This window comes from Mirounga angustirostris, unplaced genomic scaffold (assembly GCF_029215605.1).
Source record: "Mirounga angustirostris isolate CCGP_5_RB_7025 unplaced genomic scaffold, mMirAng1.0.hap1 SCAF_5, whole genome shotgun sequence".
In the NCBI taxonomy this organism is placed as follows: domain Eukaryota; kingdom Metazoa; phylum Chordata; class Mammalia; order Carnivora; family Phocidae; genus Mirounga; species Mirounga angustirostris.
Genome location: NW_026991713.1, coordinates 13,936,736 through 13,962,233, shown reverse-complemented (window position 1 = coordinate 13,962,233; position 25,498 = coordinate 13,936,736). Strand labels below are relative to the sequence as shown.

General features: G+C 51.3%; 1 protein-coding gene across 8 annotated transcripts in view; it reads right to left on the bottom strand.

Moving 5' to 3' along the window:
* LARGE1 (LARGE xylosyl- and glucuronyltransferase 1) overlaps positions 1–25,498 on the bottom strand; it is a 513,801-nt gene that overhangs the window by 14,235 nt on the left and 474,068 nt on the right. For 7 of the 8 annotated variants that reach the window (XM_064590660.1, XM_054506843.2, XM_054506844.2 and 4 more), the window contains 2 exons: positions 24,278–24,441; positions 14,173–14,451 (listed from right to left, as the gene is read on the bottom strand). In XM_064590660.1, coding sequence (XP_064446730.1) covers positions 14,173–14,451; positions 24,278–24,441 — 443 coding nt within the window. Of the gene's footprint in view, positions 1–6,773; positions 6,916–14,172; positions 14,452–24,277; positions 24,442–25,498 lie in introns of those variants that run through there. The other variant, XM_064590661.1, reaches the window with a different exon arrangement.

Here is a 25,498-nt window from a genome sequence, read left to right as displayed (position 1 = left end):
CCCTTATCGATAAGGGTCGCTGAAAGGATGAAGCAAAACAGTCCCCCTAGGGCCTGACCCGTGCCTGACTTAAAGTAACTGATAACAAAGGAGCCCACTTCCCCTTGCTGGCTCGGCTTCCGGTGGGCCTCCTGCCGGAGATGGGTGAGTGTGGAGGAGTCAGGAAAGGCAACAGACTCTTGCAACCAGGGCAGGATTTTGTTGCCAACCTGCTTATCTATGGAAACAGAATATATTCGATCTCAGTCTCCAGCCAGCTCTCTGTATCATTCTGTCAGAAACTATTCAGGTGTTCCTGGCAGAGTAAGTTTGGCCCTTCTGATCTGGTGGAGCTGGAGGCGACTGGGGGCTGGCTGGGGGCGGGGGGGACTGAACACTGGGCAGCGTCTGTCTTCAAGCCCCCCAGGCCTCACGCACATCTTCCCTCAGCGTCTCCCCTCCACTTGCTCAAGTGTGCAAATAGCTCACAGCCTGTTTGGCTCCCACCTGGGAAAAGTGGCGAGCAGGGGGGAGAACGTGAGTGGGTAGTGAGGATTCCTATACCGACCGAGGGGGTGGCCGGGGGCCGCCTGGAGGCTCGTACGGCTTAGCATTATGTCAGACACAGCACAAAGGGACGCTGTGAGGAAGATGGGCTTCCTGGGGTTTAGAATGACCAAACCCTGCGACTGATCCTGGCAGTGCGTTTTGAGTATGCACGCCCATACACACACATGCGCGCACACACACTCATACCCCTCCCTCCATCTCTCTCCTTCTCATCCCATCCTCGAGACGGGTCTCTGTCACCAGGGAAACAGCCCAGGAGCCCAGCATGAAGAGATTTCGGGAAAACATCTCAGAGAAGTAAGGAACAATGGTGTGTGGCAGAGTTCTTCCGACTTCAGTGGCGGGGACGTGGCCTCGGGCTGCCCAGGTCCGCCTTCTGGCCGGTTACTTGTCCTCCCTCTTCCACTTCCTGAGTCAGTGATGATGGGGGGTGGTGACAACAGCTCTCCCTGGGGGTCTGTGAGGGCCAAGCAGTCCCCACGCCCTGCAGATGAGAAGCGCCCCGTGCACCCTGGCCGTGACCATGACCGCTGCCCATCCTCGGGCACCGGCCTGACCGCGTTCACAAAGCCTGGCGCCAATGCTGGCCGAGGCGCCGCTGGTTTGTTTCCTCACTCGCTCCGCCACGTGCCAGGCACTGCGCACTCGGGAGACATCAGTAAACACAGCAGGCAGAAAATTCCTGTCCTCGTGGGGCTGACATTTCCGGGACGGAGCCAGAACTGTGAATGAATTATGGAGCATGTCGGAAAGCCAGAATTTCCGTGCGGGAGAACGGAGCTAGGTCGGGGGTGTGAGGAATGTCAGGGCTGGGGGGCGGGTTGCAGTTTGAGATGCGGGGGGGTGCAGGCAGGCCTCGTGGAGAAGGGTAGGCAGTAGGGGAGGGGGCAGTCATGCGGCGATCTGGGGCTGGAGCTTTCTAGGCTAAGGGAACAGCCAGTGCAAAGGCCCTGTGACAAGAGCACAAAGAGGGACAGGGAGAGTCCCTAAACATGGGGTGGGAGATGTAGTGGAGGCAGGAGAGCTGCAGGTCATAGACGGTCTCATAGATCACTGAAGGCTGGGGGGGCGGGGGGGAAGAACGCCACCCCTCTCTCCTCCAAAGGTGTCCATGTCCTAATCCCAGAAACCTGGTGATCTGGAACCTTCCATGGCAAGTAGGGCTTTGCAGATGTGATTAAGGATGTTGAGATGCGGGAAGAGGACCCTGTGTTATCTGAGTGATCACTAGGCTCCTGATACAAGAGAGGCAGGAGGGTCCGAGTCAGCAAGGAGATGGGATGATGGAAGCAGAGGTGGGGATGACGTGGCCACTAGTCACAGAATGTAGTTCCCCCTAGAAGGCAAGAAACATTCTCCCCTAGAGCCTCCAGCAAGAACGCAGCCCGTGGAGACCTTGATTTCAGCCCCGTGACACCGGGTTCTGATCCTGACCTCCAGAACTGCAAGATAAAACTTTCTTGTTGTTTTCAACAGCCACGTTTGTGGTGATTTGTTACCGCAGCTATAGGAGACTGATACCGAGGGCTTGGGATTTTACTTAGTGAGTTGGGGCGCCACTGGGGAACTCTGAGATAAGGAGTGAGATGAGCTGCTTTCTAGATTAAGGAATCCCTCCGGCTTCTGTGGTGGTAACAGACTGCAGGGTTGCATGGTGGAAGCAGAGAGATCAAGTAGGGGGCTCCTGAGCTGATACGGCTGAGCTAGCTTGGACTTCGAGAGTCACAATGAAGGTGAAAAGAACTGGCCTGGTTCTAGAACCAGCAGGATTTCCTTGCCCACTGGGCATGGGGTGTGAAAGCGGAGGACCGGAGATGACCCAAGGCTCTTGGCTTGCATCATGGGAAGACCGAAGTGTCCATCAAATGAGATGCTGGCGTGAGCTTTTTGGGGAGGATGAGACTTAGGTTTTGAAGAGTTTGTCTGAGATGCTTGAGAGAACTAGGCAGAGATGATGAGGAGGTCGTTGGACACACGAGTTTTGAGGTCAAGAGACAGGGCTGGGTGGGGATATTCTGGGGATCAGTGGCAGGCGCATTTAAAGCCACAAGACTGAACATCACCGAGGGAGGGTAGGAGAAGAGAGGTAGCCATCGATGAGAACTATGGGGAGGGACTCAGAAGGTCAAAGAACCACCTGGAGACAGGGACGCACTTCAGTAAGCCAAGAGGAAAGAAACGGAGGAGCCATCAGCAGTCGGAGGCTGCTGAGAAGTCAAGACGAGAAGTGGAGGCTGACCACTGGATTTTGGCAACGTGGCTTCTTCCTTGATCGCTGGCAACTGGAACAGGACCTGAAGCAGAAGCCGAGACCAGCTAGTCGGTGGGCGTGAGGCTATGGCCATTTGGAAAGACATTCCCCTAGTTCTGCAGAAACGAATTAAATCAACGTAAGAGCAGGGTCGAATCGTTGGTCAGGAACGGGATCATGTCACCGTGCTGGCCCCGCGTCCCCCATCCGGAATGCACACGGGTGGTCAGAGGGGGGGCTGGCTACAGTGGAAGCAAGATGCTCACAGAGGCCGGGGTAACCGACCAAGAAACGGGACCTTCTACTTGGAAAAAACATACAACCTTGTCACGAGTATCTTGGCTGTAAAAAATGTTTAGTTTCACCTTACATGATTAGAGGTTGGAAAGAATTGGTGTACATGGTGCAGAGGAGAGGAAATATGTCAAACTTCCTAATACCCAACCCTTTAGCAATGAGCTGGGAATGAGGAGAGGAGGACCCCCTCTGGGGGTCCCCCAAATGGTCACGCTTGCCTGAAAATGGGACCTGAGTTACATGCCCATTTCCCTTAAAGGCTCAGCGGACTCCTTCCTCTCTACTTGTATGCATTCGACTCTATTCAGAATTCCCTGAAACAAATGCTCCCTCTCTCACGGGTGTGGGCTTGGACACTGGCAACCCTATCTGGTGTCACCATCAGGAAAACAAAATGAGAGAAGTAATCTACCTCTGACATAAATAAAAAGGAGAAAGCACAGTCAAGGTTAAAACAGAAAGAAATGGTTTTGCAATTATCTCCTGTTTCAGTCTGTCGGTATTGGGTGTTGGGGGGAGAAGGGGGCAGACCCAGACAGCCGCAGGGCCGGGGCAGGCAGGCTGGTCGAGGACGGTGGACGCCAGGCTTCAGTGCCGGGCAGACACAAGGGAGAAGGATGGGGGTGGGGGGGTGGGATGAACCAGGATCCACGCCTGTCGCCGCGATGCTCTTCAACTCCGGCCCGTGGCAGCCCCGTGGGATCGCGCCATCCGCCGTGTGGCCAGACCGTCTGATGGTTCAAGAGGCGCCAACTAAAATTATTTCAAGACATTGGAGGGCCGAGTCTCTCTCAGGGGAACGCCCGTGTCAAGGGAGGCCGAATAGTAAGAAACAGAGCGTGACCTTTTAGACGACAAGAGACCCTATCTTCATGCCACTGCTGCATTATTGTGTGATCATGGGCAATTTGCTTAACTCTCTGGGCTTTTGTCTCCTTAAATTGGTAATAAATACTTCATAGACTTGGTTATTAAGAGAACTAAGATAATATACTCATTAATTAATGGATATTTATGAGGCCAGACATAGACACGGAGTGCCGAGCTCACAGTGCAGGGAGGGAGGAAGACAGCAGTGCCGGGCTCTGTGGTGCAGGGTCGTAGAGAGCTTCCCACCACTGTCTTCTAAGAAGCAGGAGTTAGTGCGTCCATGGAGGGGGTTCTAAATATTTGCAAAGCTCTGGAAATGAGAAAGCACACAGGATTTGGGGGGAACTGCATTTCTTAGAAATGCCCGGTACACCGTAGGTAGTCGATACATGGTAATAAAGAGTGCTTATGTGATTTTAGTACCAAGCACCTTAAGCACGTTAGATGCTTTACTTCTTTAATCTTCTTCACTTCTTTAATCATTGCCGCGTGTGAGAGACACTAGTATTTCCGGTTTACTGATAAAGTCATGAAAACTCCAAGAGGTTCAGCAATTTGCCTTATAACCTAGCTGGCAGGTGCACCCACCACCATCATCTCGTCATCCTCAAGGGAAGAAGGCAATCGCTGTATCCGTTAAGGCTGCACCAGCTTGGAAATAACTGGGAAAGATCATCACTCACGGGCTCTGTCTGAGTCAAGTCTTGTTAACGCGGTGACTTTGCAACGGGAGCAATGAGCCTCTTGGAGTCCACGGGTCAAGGCAGCTGATGGAACAGCGGTTTGGGACCGGAAGGGAGGGACACGGCCAGAGGCCAGCACACGACAGTGTCTGGAGAGGTAGAGACGTGTGCACTGACCTACTGGCTTTACTGGGCCTCCTACGTTGGTGATTTCCTTCCTTCAAACTACTGGAATCTGCCATTGACCCCCTGGACCTGGCCAAGGTCAGCAGTGTCCCCTCCTTGTCAAATCTGGCAGACATGTCCATGCTTATCTTCCTCACCTCCTCTCTCCTTTGGCGTTAAGACCACTCCCTGTGCCCACAGCTGGGGAACTCCATCCCAGAATTCTGGAAGCATCTTCCCACTTGCTACGGCTTGGATCAGGGAATTGCTTTGTGCATCAGTCCTCGTGGTGCTGGTTACCATCTGGGTACCTCCTGTAGCCTCTACCCCTTGGGCAGGGGTGGTGGTGGGGGGGATCCTCGATCTGTGTCCATGCGAACTTCTGCTCCCACAACAGAACAGGCTGAGCTGATATTTGTGGTGATGTCATGAGTGGCCGAGGCCGGTGCTGACAAGGGACACACTGCTGGGAACCGCGGGCTGAAGGCCCCAGGGCTGCCGTGAAAGCCAGGAGACAGGGAGGCTCATCAGCCCTCGGAGCGCTGGATTGGCAGAGGCCAGCCCAATGTCGGAGGGCATGCTGTTTGATCAAACCCGAGCTGTAAGGAGTCCAAGCGGTTCTCCCAAGTTCCCGGGGACTGAGGTGAAAGTTATATTAAAAGGGGATGGGAGGCAGAAAAGCAGCTTTGTGCTGGAGCGCCCACCTGTTTCAGAAACCCCAGAACGGCCTCACCCTTTCTCTTAAGGCTCTGGGCTCAGCCAGCAGCAGGAGCTTGGTTCCTGGTCCCTCTCCTGCCCCCTCTCCTGGCCTTGATGCATCCCCTGGATGTCGGGCCACATCTTCTCTGGGCCCGGTTCTTTGGGGACTGTTTCACGCGCTGGCAATGGTGGGAGGTGGCGGTTCTAACGGCCTGCAGTCGCCTATGTGCACCTGCCGGTCCTGCCAGGCCTGAGGTCAGGGGTGACCCTTGCTATTACGGTTGCTTAGGAAATGAGCTCCTGGCGGACAGGATTCCAGGAGGTGTGTGGGGACAACAGCAAAGACTTGCAAATGAGGGTGATGAGGCTGCCCACGGAGAGTCTAAGTGTAAAATATACACAGAATGCATGAGGCCGGAGATGGGCAGAATCTTCTGGAGAGCCGGGGGGGGGGGGCGCCCAGGCCCCCAGCAAGATCCGGTGGCTCTAAACAGACAGCATTAACATATCCAGAGAGAGAACCTGTCAGTCAGAGAGGGGTAAGGAAGAAAGAGAAGCTAAAAATGAGCTTGGGGGCCAATTTTAAAAACACGAAACAGCTCCAGTTACGGGGCCACGCTCTGTGCCGGGGACTCTGTACTCATCACCTCCTGTAACTCCCAACATCCCGATTCACTCCTATTTAATTACCCCACAGGGCTACACTTTCTGCAGGAGCACCTTCTGCATGCTGGCGATGTGTCAGGTGCTGACTGGGGGTTACAGGAGGGCAGTCAGTCCCCCTGAAGTCAGGAGGGCAGCTCTTGGGCAGGTGGCCAGGATTCAGGTCCCATCTGGGCACTCGCCATCTTGTGCTCTCGAACAAGTGACACCTTTGTGGGTGTGGTGGGGTATGAGGATTAAATGGGTTATCTCATGCAGACGCCAAGACAGTTCTCCAGTGCATGGAATGAACTTCCAAATATGACCCGCGGTGATGGTCATGGCCATCATGGTGGTGGTGGAGATGGGCCCATCAGGCAATGGGATCAATAAACAGGTTAAGCAAAGAACATCTCAGATAAGCCCAGGATAAGCGACTTGCCCACGTGCCAAAGCCACACCTGAGGGCAGGCTACTTAGTCTAAACCACCTCGTCTCTAATAGGAGGTTAAATGACAAGACACATGCAAAGTGCTGGCTACAGTGCCTGGCACATAGTACGTGCTCAGTAAACGTGAAACGTCATCGAGATAGCAGAACTCAAATGATGAATTAACCCGAGGAAGTGCCACCTAGTCACGGCTCATGGAAGGCAGCCAGTTGGCTGTGCCTGGTGCTATCTCTACCTGGTCTTGTTCGAATTTCAGCAGCTGGGTGTGCCAGGGGACATCTGACGGGGGAGGGTGGTTAGCCATCATCCTGGAGGGAACAGAATAAAACTGAAGTCTGTCACTCCTGTACACTGTCAGAATACAGTCTCCATGCAGGGTGGTGTGTGTGTCCCCTAGAAAGCAAAGGCGACATTTGCGGAACAGAGCAGATGTTATAAGTTCCAGGCATTGAACAAAGATGAGGATTCTGCAGGATTAATGAAAGAGGTGGGGAGCCTGCTCAGTCTCATGGATATGGAATGCCCCAGCTAAAGGGAGCTGTTTCTACCGTCCACCTTCGATTCCTCTGCCATTCTGGAACATTCTTTGAAAATGCCAAGAGGTATCATGCCTTTACACCTGTTAGTCCTTAAACCGCATCACCAACTGTCTGGGTCTTTTCAAGGTCATCCCTGTGCACGCGTACTGGGTCATCTGCTTGTGAGTCTGTGCCCCTGTATCTTTTCTATCTGGTTCTGTACTGATAATAAGAATGACAGTGACAACTATAGTTGAGGGGGGGCCCCTAGAACATAGACCCCCTGCTCATCGTGGTAGCCCCAGCCATGCAAGGTCATGGAACGAAGCATGATTCACAGCACTGTGCCTGGTGCTGTCCAAATACTATTACATTTCATCTTCCCAGGACCTTAAGAGGGAAGAAGTAATGCGATCCCCATTTCACAAATGAAACAAAAGTTACAGGAAGTTAAGTACCTTTCTGAAGGTCAAGGAAATGCTGAGTAAGGAGTGCTCAGCGTTGAAAGGCAGGTCTGAATGACTCCAGGGACGGCCCTGTCACAAGGCAGCACGCTGCCTGGCATTTAACAGGTGCTCACTACATATTTTTTTGAATCAATGAATGTAAGTATACAGCTTCTCAGTTTATAAGAAAAATGGCTGTGATGGTTATCTGGAGTGACCTGGCTATCCTGAAGTTGGCAGTTTGCAACGGGAGGGGCTGGGGTTGGGGGCCCGGCGAAGAACAGTTCTGAGTGTTGTGAGCAAGACAGAAAATTAACTCCTGTTGAATCCCTACTAGCCCCCTGCAGGAGGCTATTATTAGCCCCTTAACTGAGAAAACAGAGGACCGGAGAGACTAAGTAAGCCGCCCCAAGTCACACACTTGGGAAGCTCTCCAGACCCAGGATTCAAGCGCAACTCTGCCACGCCCTGCTGAGTCCCACCTGACGTTTCTGAAATCGAGTGAAAGCCACACATCTACAAGCCCGTTCTTTAGAATAAACCGGCAAAGGGGTGGGAGGGAGATTTTACTGGAACTCTGCAGCTGTGTCCACGCAAATAACTGATTTCATTATTTTCCAATTGATCCGTTTGTTTTTGCTGTAATATTCGCTGGTTGCTAAGCAACCGCTGAGGGAGCACTGATGCTGAACTGTTTGGGGAAAGCAAGTAGCCCCCCTCCCCAAAAAAGGTGCGATATGATTGTTTGAGAAGGGGGATCCAGTCAGAGGGCTGCCAATCAGCCTGCCTCGGCGTCCTGGGGTTTTGAGAGTGATCTGGCCCCTTCCAGAAGCGAGCAGGCTGTCCTAGAGGGAAGTCCACTTGCGCCCTCTGACGCCAACATTTAGCTTCGCTGGGGCCTCGGTTTGGCCACCTGTTGTAACAGGTACCTCACAGAGAAGTGTGGGACCGCGGCTGGCACAGGTTAAGGGCTCAAAAACCTGTAACTACCAGCATTTGCAATGTTATTAACATCTTAACAGAGTTTGGGTAGAGCATTTGGTTGGGCATTTTTGCCGAAGAGGTTAGTCTCTAAGAGGGTCCGCGGGCCTTGTTGGGGTCCACAACTCTCATGGCAAACCGTACCCGTAACCTCATCCCAAACTAATGATATGGCTGGTCACGAAGCACATCCAGTTTTAGTGTTTGGGTCAGAAACACACTCATCCCACTCACTGGAAGAAAATTTTCCATAAGCCAATGGCAAGCCAATATGGTTATCTTCATATGAAAAGAACAGTACATGATTCTTTGGGGCTTCTGATAGAATCCTAGTCCTCACCTGTTCTCAAAATTCTGGTGCCTAGGAATTATCTAGGTCAGAGGTCACAAACCAGTGGCACAGGATGGGGGCGGGAGGTTCTATTCAGCCTGAAGACATATTTGGTCTGGGACTCCATAGTGTATTTTAAAAAATTAGTGGTCATCATTAAATATCAAAACACAAAAATCCAAGTATCCAGCTCCTCTTGAAAAACACGAAGACTGGGGCACCTGGGTGGGCTCAGTCAGTTAAGCATCCGATCCTTCGTTTCAGCTCAGGTCGTGATCTCTGAGTCATGAGATCCAGCCCTGCTGTGGGCTCCATGCTCAGCAGGGAGTCTGCTTGTCCTTGTCCCTCTCCCTCAGCACCTCCTCCCCTCCCACCCCTGCTCACACACTCTCCCACCCTCTAAACTATATAAATAAAATCTTAAAAAAAAAAAAAAAAGAGAAAAATATGAAGACCTTAGCCCTGCTGCCCACTCTCCCCAAAGCAATCATGCCACATCTGGAGTGGAGAGAAGCCAAGAGCCTAAGATGGGAGCCATGGTCTCTCTAGAGAATCTTACTCAGCATTCTTGGCTCCTTTGGGCTAAGGTCCTGGCCCCTGCGGGCATCTGCCTTTATGACGCCTGATATAAGATCATTTCTTCACTTGACAATGAGGAAACAGGCTGAAAACAGAATTGCTGGAAGTCACACAGTTCACTAAGGCACCAGGGTGAGCAGGACAGGAGTCCTGGGCCTCAGCAAGCGTCCTGTCCACCATAACTCTCAAAAGTCAATGCCATGATATCCTGCCCAGTCCAGGAAGGACTTGGGCACAGCAGAGCAGGAGGCGACCGGCATGAGAGACGGGCCACAGAAGCAGGACTTCTGAGTATAGGCTTTGCAAAGGAAGACTCGGGTGGCAGCACTTGGGAGATTCCCACCTTCCCTTTCAAAGTCCAGACACCTTGGCAGACAGTTCCTGACTTCAGCTGCCGAATCTCTCACTGGTCCGTCTACCCGTCACCCTGCTGCTTCTGATCCCTGCATCGGGCCCTCCGTGCCTCTTGCCTGGATTAACACAATAGTCCCTTCACTTATCCCCCTTGCTCTGGCCCTGCTGATTCTGATCCTTCGAAAGCCACTAGAATGATCTTCCCGAAACAAACATCTAATCTGCCCATTCTCCCAGTGACCTTCCACTGCTCTCCTCCCTCATGGAGCCCACACTCCTCAGCATGTTTTATAAGAAGTCCTGCGGGACCCACCCCAGCTTACATTTCTGGCCACATCGTCTCTTGTTGCTCTCCCCGTCAAGGCCCTGGCCATCTTGCACCTCTGGAATGGACGGCTCCTTCTGTCTGGAACATCGCCACCTCCACTGGCGGACTCTAACTCAGCCTCCGTTTGGATCTGTCTTCTTCAGGATGTCCCTTCCTCCCATCCCCAGACTAGGTGAATCCCACTGGGAGGGGACACCCCCATCACAGAATCTAAAGAATCTGCATCTTTAATTAACTGTCATTCCTGCTGGTCTGTAAGTGCTGGGATTCACAGGTCCTATGTCTGGTTCACAGATATGGCGGCACATAGTAGTAGGTACCTTATAAAAGTTTACCCACTAAATTAATGAAAAGATGAATGAATACTAAAGATGGAGCAGAAGAATGAAGAAAGTCACAATGTCCGGTCATTCTAGACAGGCAAGCCATGGCTTTTCCGGTCTCAGTTTCCACATGTGTACTTTACAAAGAAGACTGGACAATACACCTCAACACCCCAAGACCAAATAATCCCACTAAAAAATAGGCAAAAGACATGAACAGGTATTTCTCCAAAGATGACATCCAGATGGCCACAGACGCAAGAAAAGATGCTCATCAACACTCATTCATCATCAGGGAACTGCAAATCAAAGCCACAATGAGATATCACCATGCACCTGTCAGAATGGCTAAAATCAACAACACAAGAAACAACAGGTGTTGGCGAGGATGCTGAGAAAGGGGAACCCTTGTGCACTGTTAGGTAGGAATGCAAACTGGTGCAGCCACTCTGGAAGACAGTATGGAGGTTCCTCAGAAAGTTAAAAATAGAGCTTCCCTATGACCCAGCAATCGCACTACTGGGTATTTACCCCCAAAATACAAAAACACTAATTCAAAGGGATACATGCAGCATTATTTACAATAGCCAAGTTATGGAGGCAGCCCAAGTGTCCATCAAAAGATCAACGGGTAAAGAAGTTGTGGTACATATATACAGTGGAATATTACTCAGCCATAAAAGGAATGAAATCTGGCCATTTGCAATGACATGGATGGAGCTAGAGAGTATCATGCTAAGAGAAGTCATTTAGTCAGTGAAAGACAAATACTGTACGATTTCACTCATATATGGAATTTAAGAAACCCAACAAATGAGCAAAGTTAAAAATAAACAGACAGAGAGGTATATCAAGAAATAGACTCTGAACTACGGAGAACAGACTGCTGGTTACCAGAGGGAAAGAGGGGGCGGGAAATGGACGGATGAAACAGGTGATAGGGATTAAGGAGTGCACCTGTGGTGATGAGCGCCAGGTGATGTGTGGAGAAGTTGAGTCACTATATTGTACCTGAACTGATATTACACTGTATGTTAACTATACGGGAATTACAATGAAAAACTTAATTAAAAAAAGAAGACTGGACAAGATCATTTCTTCTCACTCAGGGTAGGGTCTCTGGACTTCTGTAGGGCCTATGGAAGAGAGCAGCAACATTTTAGGAGCGATGTGCAATATTTCAAACTCCCCAAGGGGAACCACGCACCTTCCCGTAACAAGGGGCCAAAGGCCAACCAAGCCTCGGGTGACTTGGCATTAAGAACGTGTTAATTAGGGCGCCTGGGTGGCTCAGTTGGTTAAGCGACTGCCTTCGGCTCAGGTCATGATGCTGGAGTCCCGGGATCGAGTCCCGCATCGGGCTTCCTGCTCGGCAGGGAGTCTGCTTCTCCCTCTGACCCTCTTCCTTCTCATGCTCTCTGTCTCTCATTCTCTCTGTCTCAAATAAATAAATAAAATCTTTAAAACATAGGTGTAGGGCGCCTGGGTGGCTCAGTTGGTTAAGCGACTGCCTTCGGCTCAGGTCATGATGCTGGAGTCCCGGGATCGAGTCCCGCATCGGGCTCCCTGCTCGGCGGGGAGTCTGCTTCTCCCTCTGACCCTCTTCCCTCTCATGCTCTCTGTCTCTCATTCTCTCTCTCTCAAATAAATAAATAAAATCTTTAAAAAAAAAAAAAGAACGTGTTAATTAGTAGGCAATGCTGGTTAGCTCCTACTGAGTAAGGTCAAGATGCTATTTGAGATGCTATTAGAGGTGACCGGCATGGGAGATTAATAGCATTTTTGATCAATACAACATAGGAACAGAACACAGAAACAATCTGTTACTGTGCGGTTTTTTTAAAACACGAGGCCCATGAGATAAAATAATAAAAGAGTTTGGAGGTGGGGAGCAGACTACAGATCCTTAGGAGAGGGCCAGTTCACCTCCAGCTCCTTGGAATGAAGTCCCCTCAGGTGCTCCTGCAGAAGAGCCCCTTCGCGGGGAGGACGGGGCTGCAGTCTAATCCTCAAGCCTCTCTTTTCTTGGTGGAGGGCGGCCCCCACCATCTGTTCCTTTGGGAAGCCCTCGCCCCCATCCCCGCCCCCAGACTCCCAGAGCTTGTGATGCTGCAGGCTGGGGGGGCTTCCGAATCTCCCGGAATCAGGCGCTGAAAGCACGGTCTGGCCACACGGGGGCGCCCTCAGCCCACACACGGGATTCCAAGGCCCGGCACAGAGCAGGACGACAGACCCGTGCGGGGAGCCCTGTGCGGGGAGCCCTGTGCGGGCATCAGGAGTTGGGACAGCACAGCCCATGCTCTTTGGGAAGACACCTCCCATCCTCCCTGGTTGGGGGTCATGCCGCCCCAGCGCAGCGGACAGAGGCAGGAAAGGGCTCCTCCCCCTCACAGGGGAGGGACTGAAGTTAGGAAATCCTACAGAGACAGTAAGAGAAAGAGAGACAGAGACAGACAGAGTGAGGGGAGGGCAAGAGAGCAGGAGAGAAACAACTCTACTCTATTCCTGCCCTGTCTGGGGACAGTCAGTAACCCCAGAGTAGCCAGGCAAGTATGGAGCTGGGCGCCTGCCCACCTGGAGTCTGACAGACACTGGTTCCAATCTTGGAGCAAAGCCGTGTGGACGGGAGCAGGGGACTCTGCTTCTCCGAGCCTCGCTGTTGCCCACAGTAAAAGGGGGGAACGCTGCCAGCCTTTTGGGCTTGATGTGTGGATCCAGCAGGATAATTAGTAAGTGCAAACCATCTCTCCCGGTACCTGGACTCAGGCACGTATCACCCAGCAGCAGAGAGAATTCATGCCGACAAAAGCCAGAAATAAAGGATTAAAAAAAAAAAAAGGCTTGACCAGTTACATCTTGATTTACACCTCGTGACTTTAGTTTAGCCACATGGGGACTGTCGGGCTGTATGAATTCAGCAGCCCCTTTCCGTCCAGACTGGTTGTCATTCCATAACAAATGTCGCTCCCCACACAGCTCTCCAGCCTTCCATGGGCTGAGGGCCTTCTCCAGCTGCTGGACGGCTGCCCTGCCATGTGGGCAGAGCTGGGACGGGTCACTGGAGAGTCATAGAGGCAGCTGAGACGGCGACTCAGCCCACGGCTCTGCAGTCGGACTGGCTGACCCCGGCCTCCACGTGGGTCAGTGTGTAACCGTGGGCTCGCAGCTCCCGATCTCAGCCCCACGCACACCCGTCTGGGAAATGAAGGTAATAATAGTGGCCGGCCCAGGGACCGCAGCGGGTGGGAATGAACTCCGACTCGTCAGGCACTCAGAACAGTGCTAGCCTTCACCATCACTTTGCTTTGTTTTACAGAATAGGAAGTGATCTTTCTAGAATGGTTAGATGAAGGTCATCTGATCCCAAACTGGAAGAGGGAGGACATGTTTCCCTAGCAGCTAGAGAGAGAGAGCATTAGACCGGGAGCCAAAGAGACATGTCTGAGACCACCTGCCACTTTTAACATTTCGGTATGCAAAGTGGGGTTCTGGCCTGTTCGTCAGGAAAACGAGGACACTAGATTGCCTAAATGGCCCTGCCAAACCCGGTGGGCAGTGCTCTATCTCTGGGTGGACGTGGGCAGGTGCAGTCCCCTTTTGGGTCCCAGCTGCCCCATCTTTAAGAGGGAAGACCTGGACGGGAGGATGCTCCCAGGGAGTGTTCTAGTCCCGGTGCCGCCCAAGCCGGTGTCCCCCGGGCCTCACCTGAGGTACTCATAGAGCCCATACATGGGCAGGAAGTCGATGTCAGACAGGAACATGTAGGGCGTGCCCACGTGCTTCATGGCCACGTTGCGTAGCAGGTTCACAGGGTAGAACTGGCCCTCCTTGTACACGATGTGGTAGGCCACGTTGTGGCGGCTCATGAGCACCTCGGAGCCCTGCGCGTAGCGGAGGAACTGCTGGGCTTCGGCGTCCGACAGGTAGAGGGCCAGGCTGATGGGTCCTTCCCAGTGCTTGCAGATGGCCTCGAGCATCTGGAGCCTGGAGGAGACAGGAAAGCTGAGCCCGCCGTGGGGACCTGGGCCACGCGCCACGCGGCCAGCCTCCTGGGGCCGGACGCCACCTCCACGGACACCTGGTCAGCCCGCTCCAAATCCAAGTCCCTGCTCTAACCTTCATCACTGTGTGATGGGGGCCAACCCCCAAAGCTCAGTTCCTTTCATCTCTAAAATCGGCATAAACACACTTACCTGGCTGTTTCTTGCTTTATCTGCTTCCAGATGAAGGTGGGATACCGACAGAGTCGCATCCCACTGTAAGCGTTCTCTTCTCAGACTCCTTTTTCCATGGGGGGGGATGGGGGACGGGACGATTACATTAACTGATGTAAGGGTCCCCTTCCAGCTCACAACACCTGTGCCTCTCCTCTCTCAGCAAAGATGTCTCGCAGCTGCCCTGTTCTGCTAAAGCAGGGACCAGCATAGAAGATTTAGCCAAACCGAGGCCCTAAGTTACAAGGAGCATTAAAACACGAGTGATGACAACTGTGATCACCAACTCATTAACTATGCACCAGACCCTTTCCGGAACTCCCCCAACAACCCTGTGCACGGCTGTAATTTCCCTCATTTCCCTGATGGAGAAACTGGGGATCCAGATGTCCGGTCAGCTTGGATCCTTGGACTTGGACCAGACCCGTCCAGACGGGTACCGGGACAGGGCCTTGGCGACAGTGAGAACAAACACACACTGGGCGTTTGGCAAGGGAACCGAAAAACACGTGAACGTGAGGGACAAAAGTGTGCCTGGCGTGAGGCTGTCTTCATTTGTCAGAGCCCTTACTGCCCCAGGGTCCCGGCCAATTTTTCGAGGCTACAAGAAAGGCACAGTGCCAAGGATTATGGGGCGGGGGGGGGGGGGGGGGGAGAAGAAAGCCCAGAGAAAAAACCAAAAGGTGCTTCCAATGGAGAGGATTCTACAAAAATGTTTGAAGAGAAATCTATGAAGATTTTTTTTTCCCCAAAGGCATTAGAAGTGCCTGGCAGATCAGATCTATGGTTAAGAAACCGCAAAAGCCTATTTCAATTTTTTCCCTACCCAGCAAGAGGTACATAATCAGCGGTCTCCTGGTAGGAATGCCCACTTTATTCGGACAATTACCAGGAAATAGATTCCATGCATTTCCCTGCTTCTAAACAAAAGAAAATGGGCACACCTATCTTATGTCAGTGGCTTTCTTGATGGACTTTCAGAGTTTCCTCTCTAATTCTGTGAATCGCTATTGCCAGGAGTTTCTTCCTCTTTCATGATGGAGGATTGAGATATTCATCAGGGTAAAATGCCCTCCATTTCTCATACTTTAGAACACTTACTAATCAAATTGCCCGGAGCCAGTTTTCTAAGAGGCTCTGCCTTCTCCACAAGGCCGACTTGCCCTGGGATCTGCGTTCGGCTTCTGCCGCAGGCCCGGGTCTCTGCTGGGCTCCGAGAACCTGGGGTTTTGAGTGATCCCACCCGCACCTCACTTTCGCTGTCTGTGAAATGGAGGGGACTGTGCATTAGGAAGGGACAGTTGTTCGTACAAATCCTTTGAGATCTGGGGAGTGAAGGGCAAGAGCGCTTTCTAACATGTGGATGTAAGAGCTCCCGTGTGGGAGGCACGCGTGTCTGGTGGGAAGAGAGGCCAGTTCCCACGGTGGAGCGCCCCCCCCCCCCCCCCCCCCCCCCCACCGCCTGGGATTCTGACTCTGTGTCTGAGTTTTCTGAGCAGGGAGCAAGAAAGAGAAGCAAGGGAAGCTGGCTCTTCTTCCAAGCTCTGCCAAGGGTTTAGCGTGAGAACAGGGACACAAGACCCTCAAGGTTCTCAGGTGCTGCTGACGTGGGAAACATCATATCTGCGTGGGCTTTACCGGAAATGGTGCCAGATGTTTCGTGGAACCTCCTTGAAGGAAGAGTCAAGGTGACCCAGCCACTCCTGCCCGTCTGCCACCAGCCCCCAGCTTTGCGACCTCTCTTCCCTCAAAACCAAGCTTCCTGCCGGGACCTGAACAACAGCGACAGACTGAGATGTATCATAATGATGACAACATATAAAATGTGATGGCGAAAGAATAAATCTCTACCGTTTCTCTGCTACTTGGAGTGGGCCGGGTGCATTTCCACGGTTACTGCTTTCAACATTCACACTGACTCTATAAAGTTGAGATTCTCATCACTGTTACAGGTCAGGAAGCTCGAGGAGGTGAAGTGACTTCTTTCGAGTCACGTAGTGACACAGCGGGGGAGCTGGATTGACACCCAGGTCTGTCCGACCCCAGTGCCCAGAACCCAGACTGGTGTTCCGTATGGACTGCGGGGCAGGCTGGGATAAATGTCCCCAAGGGTCTTCTCTCCACTGCCCGTTTCCCCAGACACGAATGTGTTCTTCCCTTGGGGTCAGCTTCTGTGCTTTCTTTCCTCCTCCTCCTCAGTCTCTCTGGGGGTCTGCCCCAAAGACCTGCCGCTCTCTTGACCCTTCTCCTGGCTGTGTGTCCAGACACCTGCACCCTAAAGTTGTCCTGTGTGGCTCGCGTCCACACGGAGTTCTGTGCCGAGTCGGTCTTTGGTCTCTTACACCGGATGATAAAGTACGTAGCACAGCAAGGACTGGGGACAAGGGAGAGTGTTTCAAAAGACAAAGATTAATTCCCAAATGACAGAATTTTCCGTTTGGACAGAACTGTAGAGGTTTTCTTGGTCTGACCATGCCATCTTGATGATGAAGAAGCTCAGCCTCGGAGGGGAGCATGAAGAGCACTGGGTGAGTGAGTGGAGGGGCTAGTGAGCACTGGGACTCACGGTCCCAACTCTGGGTCCCATGCTCTTCTCCGTGTCCCCAGAGGGCCCACCATCACTTCACGCTGCCAAGAGGAGGGCAAAGGCTCAAGAAAGGCCAAAGAGATGTCGGGACGGCCTAGCTGGAAGCCAGGGCTACCCCTGGGAGTCCTACTGAGCCAGGAAGCCTCGTGCGCTCTGTCTAGGGGGGAGGGGAGGCAGCCAAGTCAGAAACCTACAAGACTGGGTTGGAAGGAATTCTAGAAGGCCAGTTGGCCTCCGCTGGATTGGGGAGCTCCCTCCCTACAAGGCAGCTGATGAGAGCAAGGCGGGTTGCATGGGATGGAGGTGCAACGGTGGGCTCTCGGGTCAGCCAGAACTGGGTTTGAACTCTGAGCTGTGTCAGCATCCCTGAGCAAGAGCTGACAGTTCCTTTGGCTGAGATCAAGTGAAGAGATGACAGTTCTTTGGGCTTCCATTTCCACATGTGCATAGCGTGGACAGTAATACCTCCGTAGATCACAAAATGGCTACAAATCATTTCTCTCTCAATCTGCAGCCTCTGCGGATACTCCCCACACTGATTCTGGGATGGCCTGTGACTTGCTCACACAGGACACAGGACACAGTGCTCTGGCGGCGGGGTTTGCCCCTGCTGACAAGCCCGCTTACCATGCTTCTGTGAAGTGTCCGGCACAAAGCGAGATATGCAGCAGGTACTCAATAGATGGCAGCTGTAATTTCTTCCACAGGTTCTATTTCTGCTTTTCAAACATGCACCCCCCCATCAGATACTTATTATGTATCTACAATGTGCAGGTGTACGTGCTGGGCCCTGGGACAAACGAGAAAGACAAAGTTCCTGACCTTCCGGAGCTTCTTTCTGGTGGAGGGAGAAGACACAGAACCAACCAAGATAGATTCCGAGGGGGCGAGGGCTAACGAGGCAAGCAGATCAGGGAACAAGATGGGGGAACCCTGAGGACTGGCCAGGGAAGGCCTGCCGGGGATGTGAATTTGAGACTTGGATAAGGAGAGGGACCCAGCCCTGAGGAAGTCTGGGCAAGAAGCTTTCCAAGGAGAGGGAGCAGCTCTTGGGGGTAACTGAGGGTAGCGTGTTCAAGCAAGAAGAGGGGAAGATGGGCGAGTGAGGGGCAGGAGGACAGAAGATGCTGGGGAGCCGGCAGGTGACATGGGGCCGGGAAGGCCACGGCGGCAGCTGTAGTACTATCCTAAACGCCAACTAGAAATCATCGGAGAGTTTTAAAGATGCTGACCTGATAGACAGACGGTCCCCAGCTTATGATGGGTTGACTTAATAATTTTTCAACTTTATGATGGCGCGAAAGTGATATGCATTCAGTAGAAACCGTGCTTCGTGTTTTGAATTTACATTTTTTCCCCCAGGCTATCAATATGCAGTAGGGATGCTCTCTCTTGATGTTGGGCAGCCGTCGCCACGGCTCCCGGTCATCCCCGGGATCACAGGGTCAACAACTGATACACCGACAATCACTCTGCACCCAGACAAGCCATTCTGTTTCTCACTTTCCATACAGTATTCCATAAATTGCATGAGATAGTCAACATTTTATTATAAAATAGGCTTTGTGTTAAGATGATTTTGCCCAGCTGTAGGGCAATGTAAGTGTTCTGAGCACGTTTAAGGTTGGCGAGGCTAAGCCAGGACACTTGGTAGGGTTGGTGTATTAAATGTATTTTCGACTTATGGTATTTTCAGCTGGTGATGGGTTTATTGGGCTATAACCCCATCCACCATAAGTCAAGGAAGATCTGTCTATTTTTAGAAGATCACTCTGGCTGTTACATGGACAAGGGAGTTCCCTTTCACTTTCTAGAACAGTGCTTTTCAACCCGAAGCATGCTCAAGATCACTGCAGCACTGATTCCTGGGCCCCACTCTAGAGGTGCCCGTCGGCTAGGTCTGGGTGGGACCGAGATTTTGTATTTCCAACGAACTCCCGGGTGATCTAAAGCGTGGGCCCCTTTACCTCAGCTAACGTTCTCTTTCCTCCGCTCACAGAAAACAGAGAAGACCCATCTGCCACGTGGTCCCCTGGAGCTGCACTTAGTACTTCGGTAACTTTGTCAAAGGAACACAGAAGAGCAAGCGTCTCCTGGCCAGATGGCCAGGATGCTGTGACCCGGAGCCCTCCTGGCCAGCCCCCTCTGTCCCGAGACCGTTCTCACCTGCTGCTGGGATGGGAGGGCGGTCTCCCGCGTGCTGGAAGAGGAGCTGGCTCCACGGTTGTAGCGGGCAACGTTCATTCTTTCTCAACAGAATTCTAGAGGGACCCGGGCACAGGAGCCCACACACCAGCTCCCCTAATTCATTGTGGCATTCACGTAGGGCCTGCTTCTGACTCAAAGGTTTACAAACACACCCGAAATGTTTCTTCAATTAAAAATCAATCCAACAGGCACCAGTCAGCCTGCTGCATCATAATTGGATGTGCAGGATGGAGCAGAAGGAGGAATTCTCACCATCTCTATCAGCCTGTGGTACTGCTCTATGATTTTTTATTATGTTCTGCTAAGTCGCTTGCGTTAGGGTGTGGAAGTCCTCGGGCTCTCTGGGGTATTGTCAGGATGGCAATACTTGTCACAACGCGTTAGGGGCGAATCGTGCGCCTGCCATGCCGAGGGATGCGTGCACTTTGAAGAGAAGGGCTTTGCGGTTAGCGTCTGCGGCAGACGTGAGAGGGGCCAGGGTTTTCTTTTAAGCGGGCTGGGAGGGAAGGTGCTGCCGGGGGTCCTGCCTCCAGCCGGCACTAGGAGAGAGGGGCTCTGTTTCGCCTGTATCCTTTTATTGATGGCGACTGTCTACAGAGGGATGGATTTGGGGTGTTAATAATTGAAAAACCTTTCTTTCTAATTGTCTGTGCATTCCAGATTGCGAATTCCATAGCTAGCACAGAGGTTAAAAAAAAAAAAAAAAAAAAACTATGAGGAAAGGGAATCTAATATTTGCTGTAGACCTACTACCCACTGGGCACTTTAGCGCCTCTTATTTTATAAAACCCAGACACCGATCTGTGACCTTGACGGTATCATTGCCACTTCACAGGTAAGTCGGATGATGCTCAAAAAGCCTGGGTAACTTGCCCAAATTCACACAGCTAGTAAGTGGTGCAGCTGGACTTTGAACCCAGATATTTCTCTTTTTGTTGTCCTGCATCACTTTACCTCTCCTAAATACCGACCATGTGCAGATGCTGTGGTCAGGGTTTTCAGATCTGTAAATATTCACTGAATCCAAATATATGCCAAGGGCTTTCGAACACAGTCTCTCCTTTAATCCTAATCAGGACCCTAGGAGGCAAATATGTATTAACTCTCTTTATAGAAGGAGAAAGATAACCAAAGGTGTTGATGACCTGCCCAAGATCACCATTGGAGGAGTAAAGGAGCCCGTGGGATTTGAACCTGGAGCTCTTTGTGAGTCTAGTGGCCTTTTGTGTGGGAGCACAAATAGGAAGACTTTGGTCAACGGTGCTGTCAAATGATAGGGAGCCTCTGACTGTATGTTGGGGCTAAGTCCTGGCTATGCATGATCTCACGTGGTCATGACAACAACCTTGGGGGGGGGGCTACTGTCATTGCCTTTCCTGGGTTACAGATGAGGAAACCAAGGCTGGGAGAGCTGGTTTGTCCAAGGGTCAAAGCCAAGAAGTGGCAGAGCCACCAAGACCGCACAGGGCCTGACTCCAGGGACCAAATTATTCAAGGTCAGGCCACTTGATTCTGATTAGAAAGCATGTTGGATTTATCTCTTTCATTTTCCCCTGAGTTTGGAGGTACCCATTGGCTACTAATCTTGATTCAGCATATTTTGTTGATAAACGGAACGTATGAACAGGAGGCGTGAATGGGACCAAGAAAAACCAGGGATGCTCTATGAGGTGAGAACCTGGAATTATCTGGAACTCACTCACCTGGGCAGATGCAGTCTCTGAGCTTCAGGTAACCCATCTGAGGGGCCTGAAGGGCATTTGTGTTGCCTGAAGAACAGAAGACTAATCTCAGCCATCATTCAGCACGAATCTCAAGGATTGGATTTTATTTTCATTTGAAATGGCAGAGAGGATAAGAGAAGAGACATAGGAAGAGAGGTCTGCTAACAGCCCCGTCGCTCGCTCAAGTGCTGCCTGGTGGGGGAGTGTGCGTGCCCAAACTGAAGGCTGGGTGAGAAGCCAAAGGGACACAGAAGTTTAGGCGTGAGTCTGGGGCTCTGGTCTAGCTCAGTCCCTTATGAAGCCTCACTGATGGGTTTGAGCCGGCGGGAGGCCACCTGTCCTGGTTTCCCCTGTGCCCTCTGTAAACCCATCTGCTCCCCTCTTTCTCACCCACGCCTTAAGCTCTAACCACACTAGAGCCTGTGTGTTCCCAGCGGGCCTGGGGGCCTCTTTGTTCCCTGAATATGCTGCATGCTCCACCTTCTCTCCCTGTGTGCTTTCTACAGGCCGTCTACTCGCGCCCGCAACTCAATGCAGGCAACACCTCCCCTTGGACCCATTCCCTGTCTCTTCCTTTCTCCACCGCCCAGACGGGCTGGGGGATCCTCCCACAGAATCTCTCTAGAGTAAGAACCTGTTACCTGTCTGGGGCAGGCTGAATTCTAAGCTGGCCCCCCCCCACAAATCCTGCCCCGTGGCATACACACTTGTACAACCCCCACCCTTGAGTGTGAGCCGAACCCAGTAATGGGATGGAATGCCACTCCTGTGGGTTACATGATGGAACAGCCTGCAGAGAGTCTCCTGCTGGCTTTGAAGAAGTAAGCTGTCATACTGTCAGAAGGCCACATGGCTAAGACCTAAGGGTGGCCTCCTGTTGCTCAGAAGGACCCCAGCCAATGGCCAGCAAGGAAACGGGGACTTCAGTCCTAGAACTGAATTCTGCCAAAAGCTGAATGAGCTTAGCGGTGGACCCTGACTCCCATGAGATCACAGCTCCAGCCAATACCTTGATGGTAGTCCTGGGAGCTGAGCAGGGGACCCTGCTAGCACCCATCCAGACTCCAGACCCCCCAAACTGCAAGATACTAAATGTTATTTAAGCTGCTAAATCTGTAGCAATTTGTTCTACAACAGTAGATAACTAATACACTGAGTCATGAAGATGCTATCTACTCCTTGAAAGCAAAAATAGGGTCTTCTTATAAATATCCCCAGCTTCACAAGAGCCTGGCACACCACAGTAATAGATGCTTACACAGTATTTGCTGAGCGGTCACGTGAATGTGGGAGATTCGGAACCTGAGGCCACAAGAAGGGAAAGACTTTGCTTGAGGTCACATAGCAGGTCAGGATGGAGCTGGTATGAGCAGCTCTGTGCTTTTCCCCTTTGTCCCCGCTCATCTTTACCTGCTACCTGTTACGTTCAGCAAGTTCTCTGTGTTTCTGCACAGAGGTCCTGGGCCTATGAACCTCCAGGAAAACCCCAGCCAATGGAGCCATTGAATTTCACCAGTGAGCTTCCACCAATGCACAGTGGGACTCTCAAAGTGAGGCATCTGCTTCCATCAGTTACGCTCTACGTAACTCATTCCCGGATGTCTCTGGATGCAAGGTTCTACTCACTCCTCCCAACTCCCAGACCACTTTCTGCATGTGAACCTTTTCATGTCCGAGTGCTTGCTCCTTCACTGGTTTGCCCATGCTTTACTCCCTCCCCACCAATAACAAGCGGTATTTATTGAACACTTAACAAGTATACCAGGTACTGCTCTCAGCACGCCACAGGCGTGAACTCATTTAATCCTGGAAACATCCCATGGAGTTGCAGCCATAGACTGGACAGGCATCTCCAAGGTGACTCAAAGACAGAATGAGCCACTCAGATTGCCTAACTGTGGGAGCTGAGGGGCAATGGAAGGAAGGAAATTGGGGATAGAGGAAATGTGTAAATCGAAGAGAAAGCTGGTGGGCCGAGGTGGGAGGGAGACACACAGGACACCCAGTATGGAAAAGTACAGCCTTGAGGGGGTGACCTCGGGGCTTTGAATCCACACACCCCTGGCAACGAGAGAGACGCTTTCAAAGACATAAATTGGATCATATAACTTTGTGTAAATGTGTTCAATAACTTCTCACCACACTGAGAATAAAATCCAAAATGTTCTGGTGAGTTTCTAATGTTCTATAATCTTAATCTCACACCGTATCCCTGCTTTGCCTCAGCCACTGCTCTTCTACCATGTTTTTGAATGTCCGAGCCCCCTCCCACCACAGGGCCTTTACGCTTGCTATTTTATCCACCTGGAAAAAATTTTTTTTTCTTTCTCAGCAACTCACATTCCTGACTCCTTTTCTCCTCCTTCAGGTCTCTGCAGGAATGTCCCCTCCTTAGATTTCCCCTGACCACATCACCCAAGGAAGGTCCCTCTCTTGACATTGTTATTATCAATCTCAGTTCCTTCCAAAGAACTTATCACAATTATAATAATCTTACTCAACTATTTATTTTCTGTTCATACCGCTGTACTTATGTTCTTAACCCTGGCTGCACACCACAAGCGTAAAACAATGCAAGGTCTTCACCACACAAATATTCTTACTTAACTGGTCTGCAATGGAGCTCGAAGGTGCATTTGTTTTAAGAGCTCCCCAGGTGATTCAGTTTGGCCCCAGCCAAGGTTGACAATCAGTGCACTAGAGTGTCAGCCACATAAGGGCGGGGATCACATCAATACTTCCAGATAAAGGCTTGGTAGATGTTTGTTGCATCAATACACTAAGGAAAAGAAACAGCAATTGCTTTCCAGCAGTGATAGTGGTTCCAGAATATGTGTTTCCCTATAATACACCCCTTTTCCTTAAAGTAGTTTGAGTAGAGCTCTACTCTTTAGAATCAATTCTTCTTTTATTCTCAAAACCACCACCCTCACCGGAAGACAAGAGCCCTTGGTTTTCAGTGCTGGAGAGGAGCGCGACCCAAGCCTAAGTCTGTCAGACCATCTCTCCCTTCTCCCTTTGACTGGGTGTAGAGCAGCAGGGTGGGGCTGTGGGGAGGTCAGGGCCCGTCTGCCTACCTGTCCATGGAGAGTTGAGCGACCAGGGTGACATCCGTGTTGTCCGAAACAGGCTCATACTCATAGTGCAAGAAGTACAGGTGGGTTCGGTGGACAGTGAACCGCTCTCGCCGGAACTCATAACACAGGTCATCCTCATCGAGCTCAGAGAGCTGCTTCTGGAGCTGAAATGTAGGAGAAGAGGGTATGGAACCAAGAAGGGAAGCCCCAAGGAGCCAGGAGCCTGCCCTTGCCTGAGATGGTTACTCATTGGATGTTGGTGATGGGTCAAACATGGGAGGACAGGATCACTGGTTTTAGTTTCCTCTGCAATTTAATTTTAAAAAGGCAATGATGAAGGGCAGTTGTCCTCGCCATCTGAGAAACAAGCACCCTCTTAGCTGAGAATGATGGTGGTCACTGACAAATACATAAGCAACCACAAACTCCTTAAAAACAAACAAAAAATGCTTTGGTAGGTGACCTAGTACAATTCCAAGTAACAGGGAAGAAAGTACCAAAATCCAAATGGGGCAGTATCTTTGCATGAGCTTCTCTCCTGCCTAGAGCTACAGACTTCAATCTCTGTAGCAGGTATTGAAGAAAAAGACTAAACCAACCCATAAACAAAATTTAAAAATCTGTTCCTTTCATTTCATCCAAGTCTTGGCATCCACTCTTCTTTCTTGTTTCTAACTCTCGGGAAGTCCTGCTCCCTTAATCTGCTGGTAGAAGTTCTTTACATAGCTCTACTTGCCTTCCTACCCCAACCAGTGCAAGAGCTGGTTGACCTGCCAACAGTCCTGCCAACAGGACAATATCAACAAGCCAACAGGTTGACCTGCCAACAGCACAATATCCAGATCTGAGGATGTGCAGCTGCCAATCCACAACCATGTCATGCCAACCCCATCATATCCCTCCCAGGCAGGGGTGACTGGGCCTGCTTCTCAGATGATTTGCGATGAAAAAGTAAAAGAACTTCAATAGGGCTAGAAATCAGATCACTGAATGCGTGGGGGCAGAGTGGATAGATTGGGAAGAAGCAGGAGAGAACTTTTTTGGGGGATGGAAATGTTCTATGTCATGGTTAGAGTCATGGTTACAAGGGTGTATACATTTGTGAGAAGTCAACAAACTACACACTTAGAATGGGTGGATTTATTATATGCAAACTATATTTCAAATGAATTTGCCAAAGGTCACATGGCTGGTTCTAATATTTTTTCTGTGACATCATCC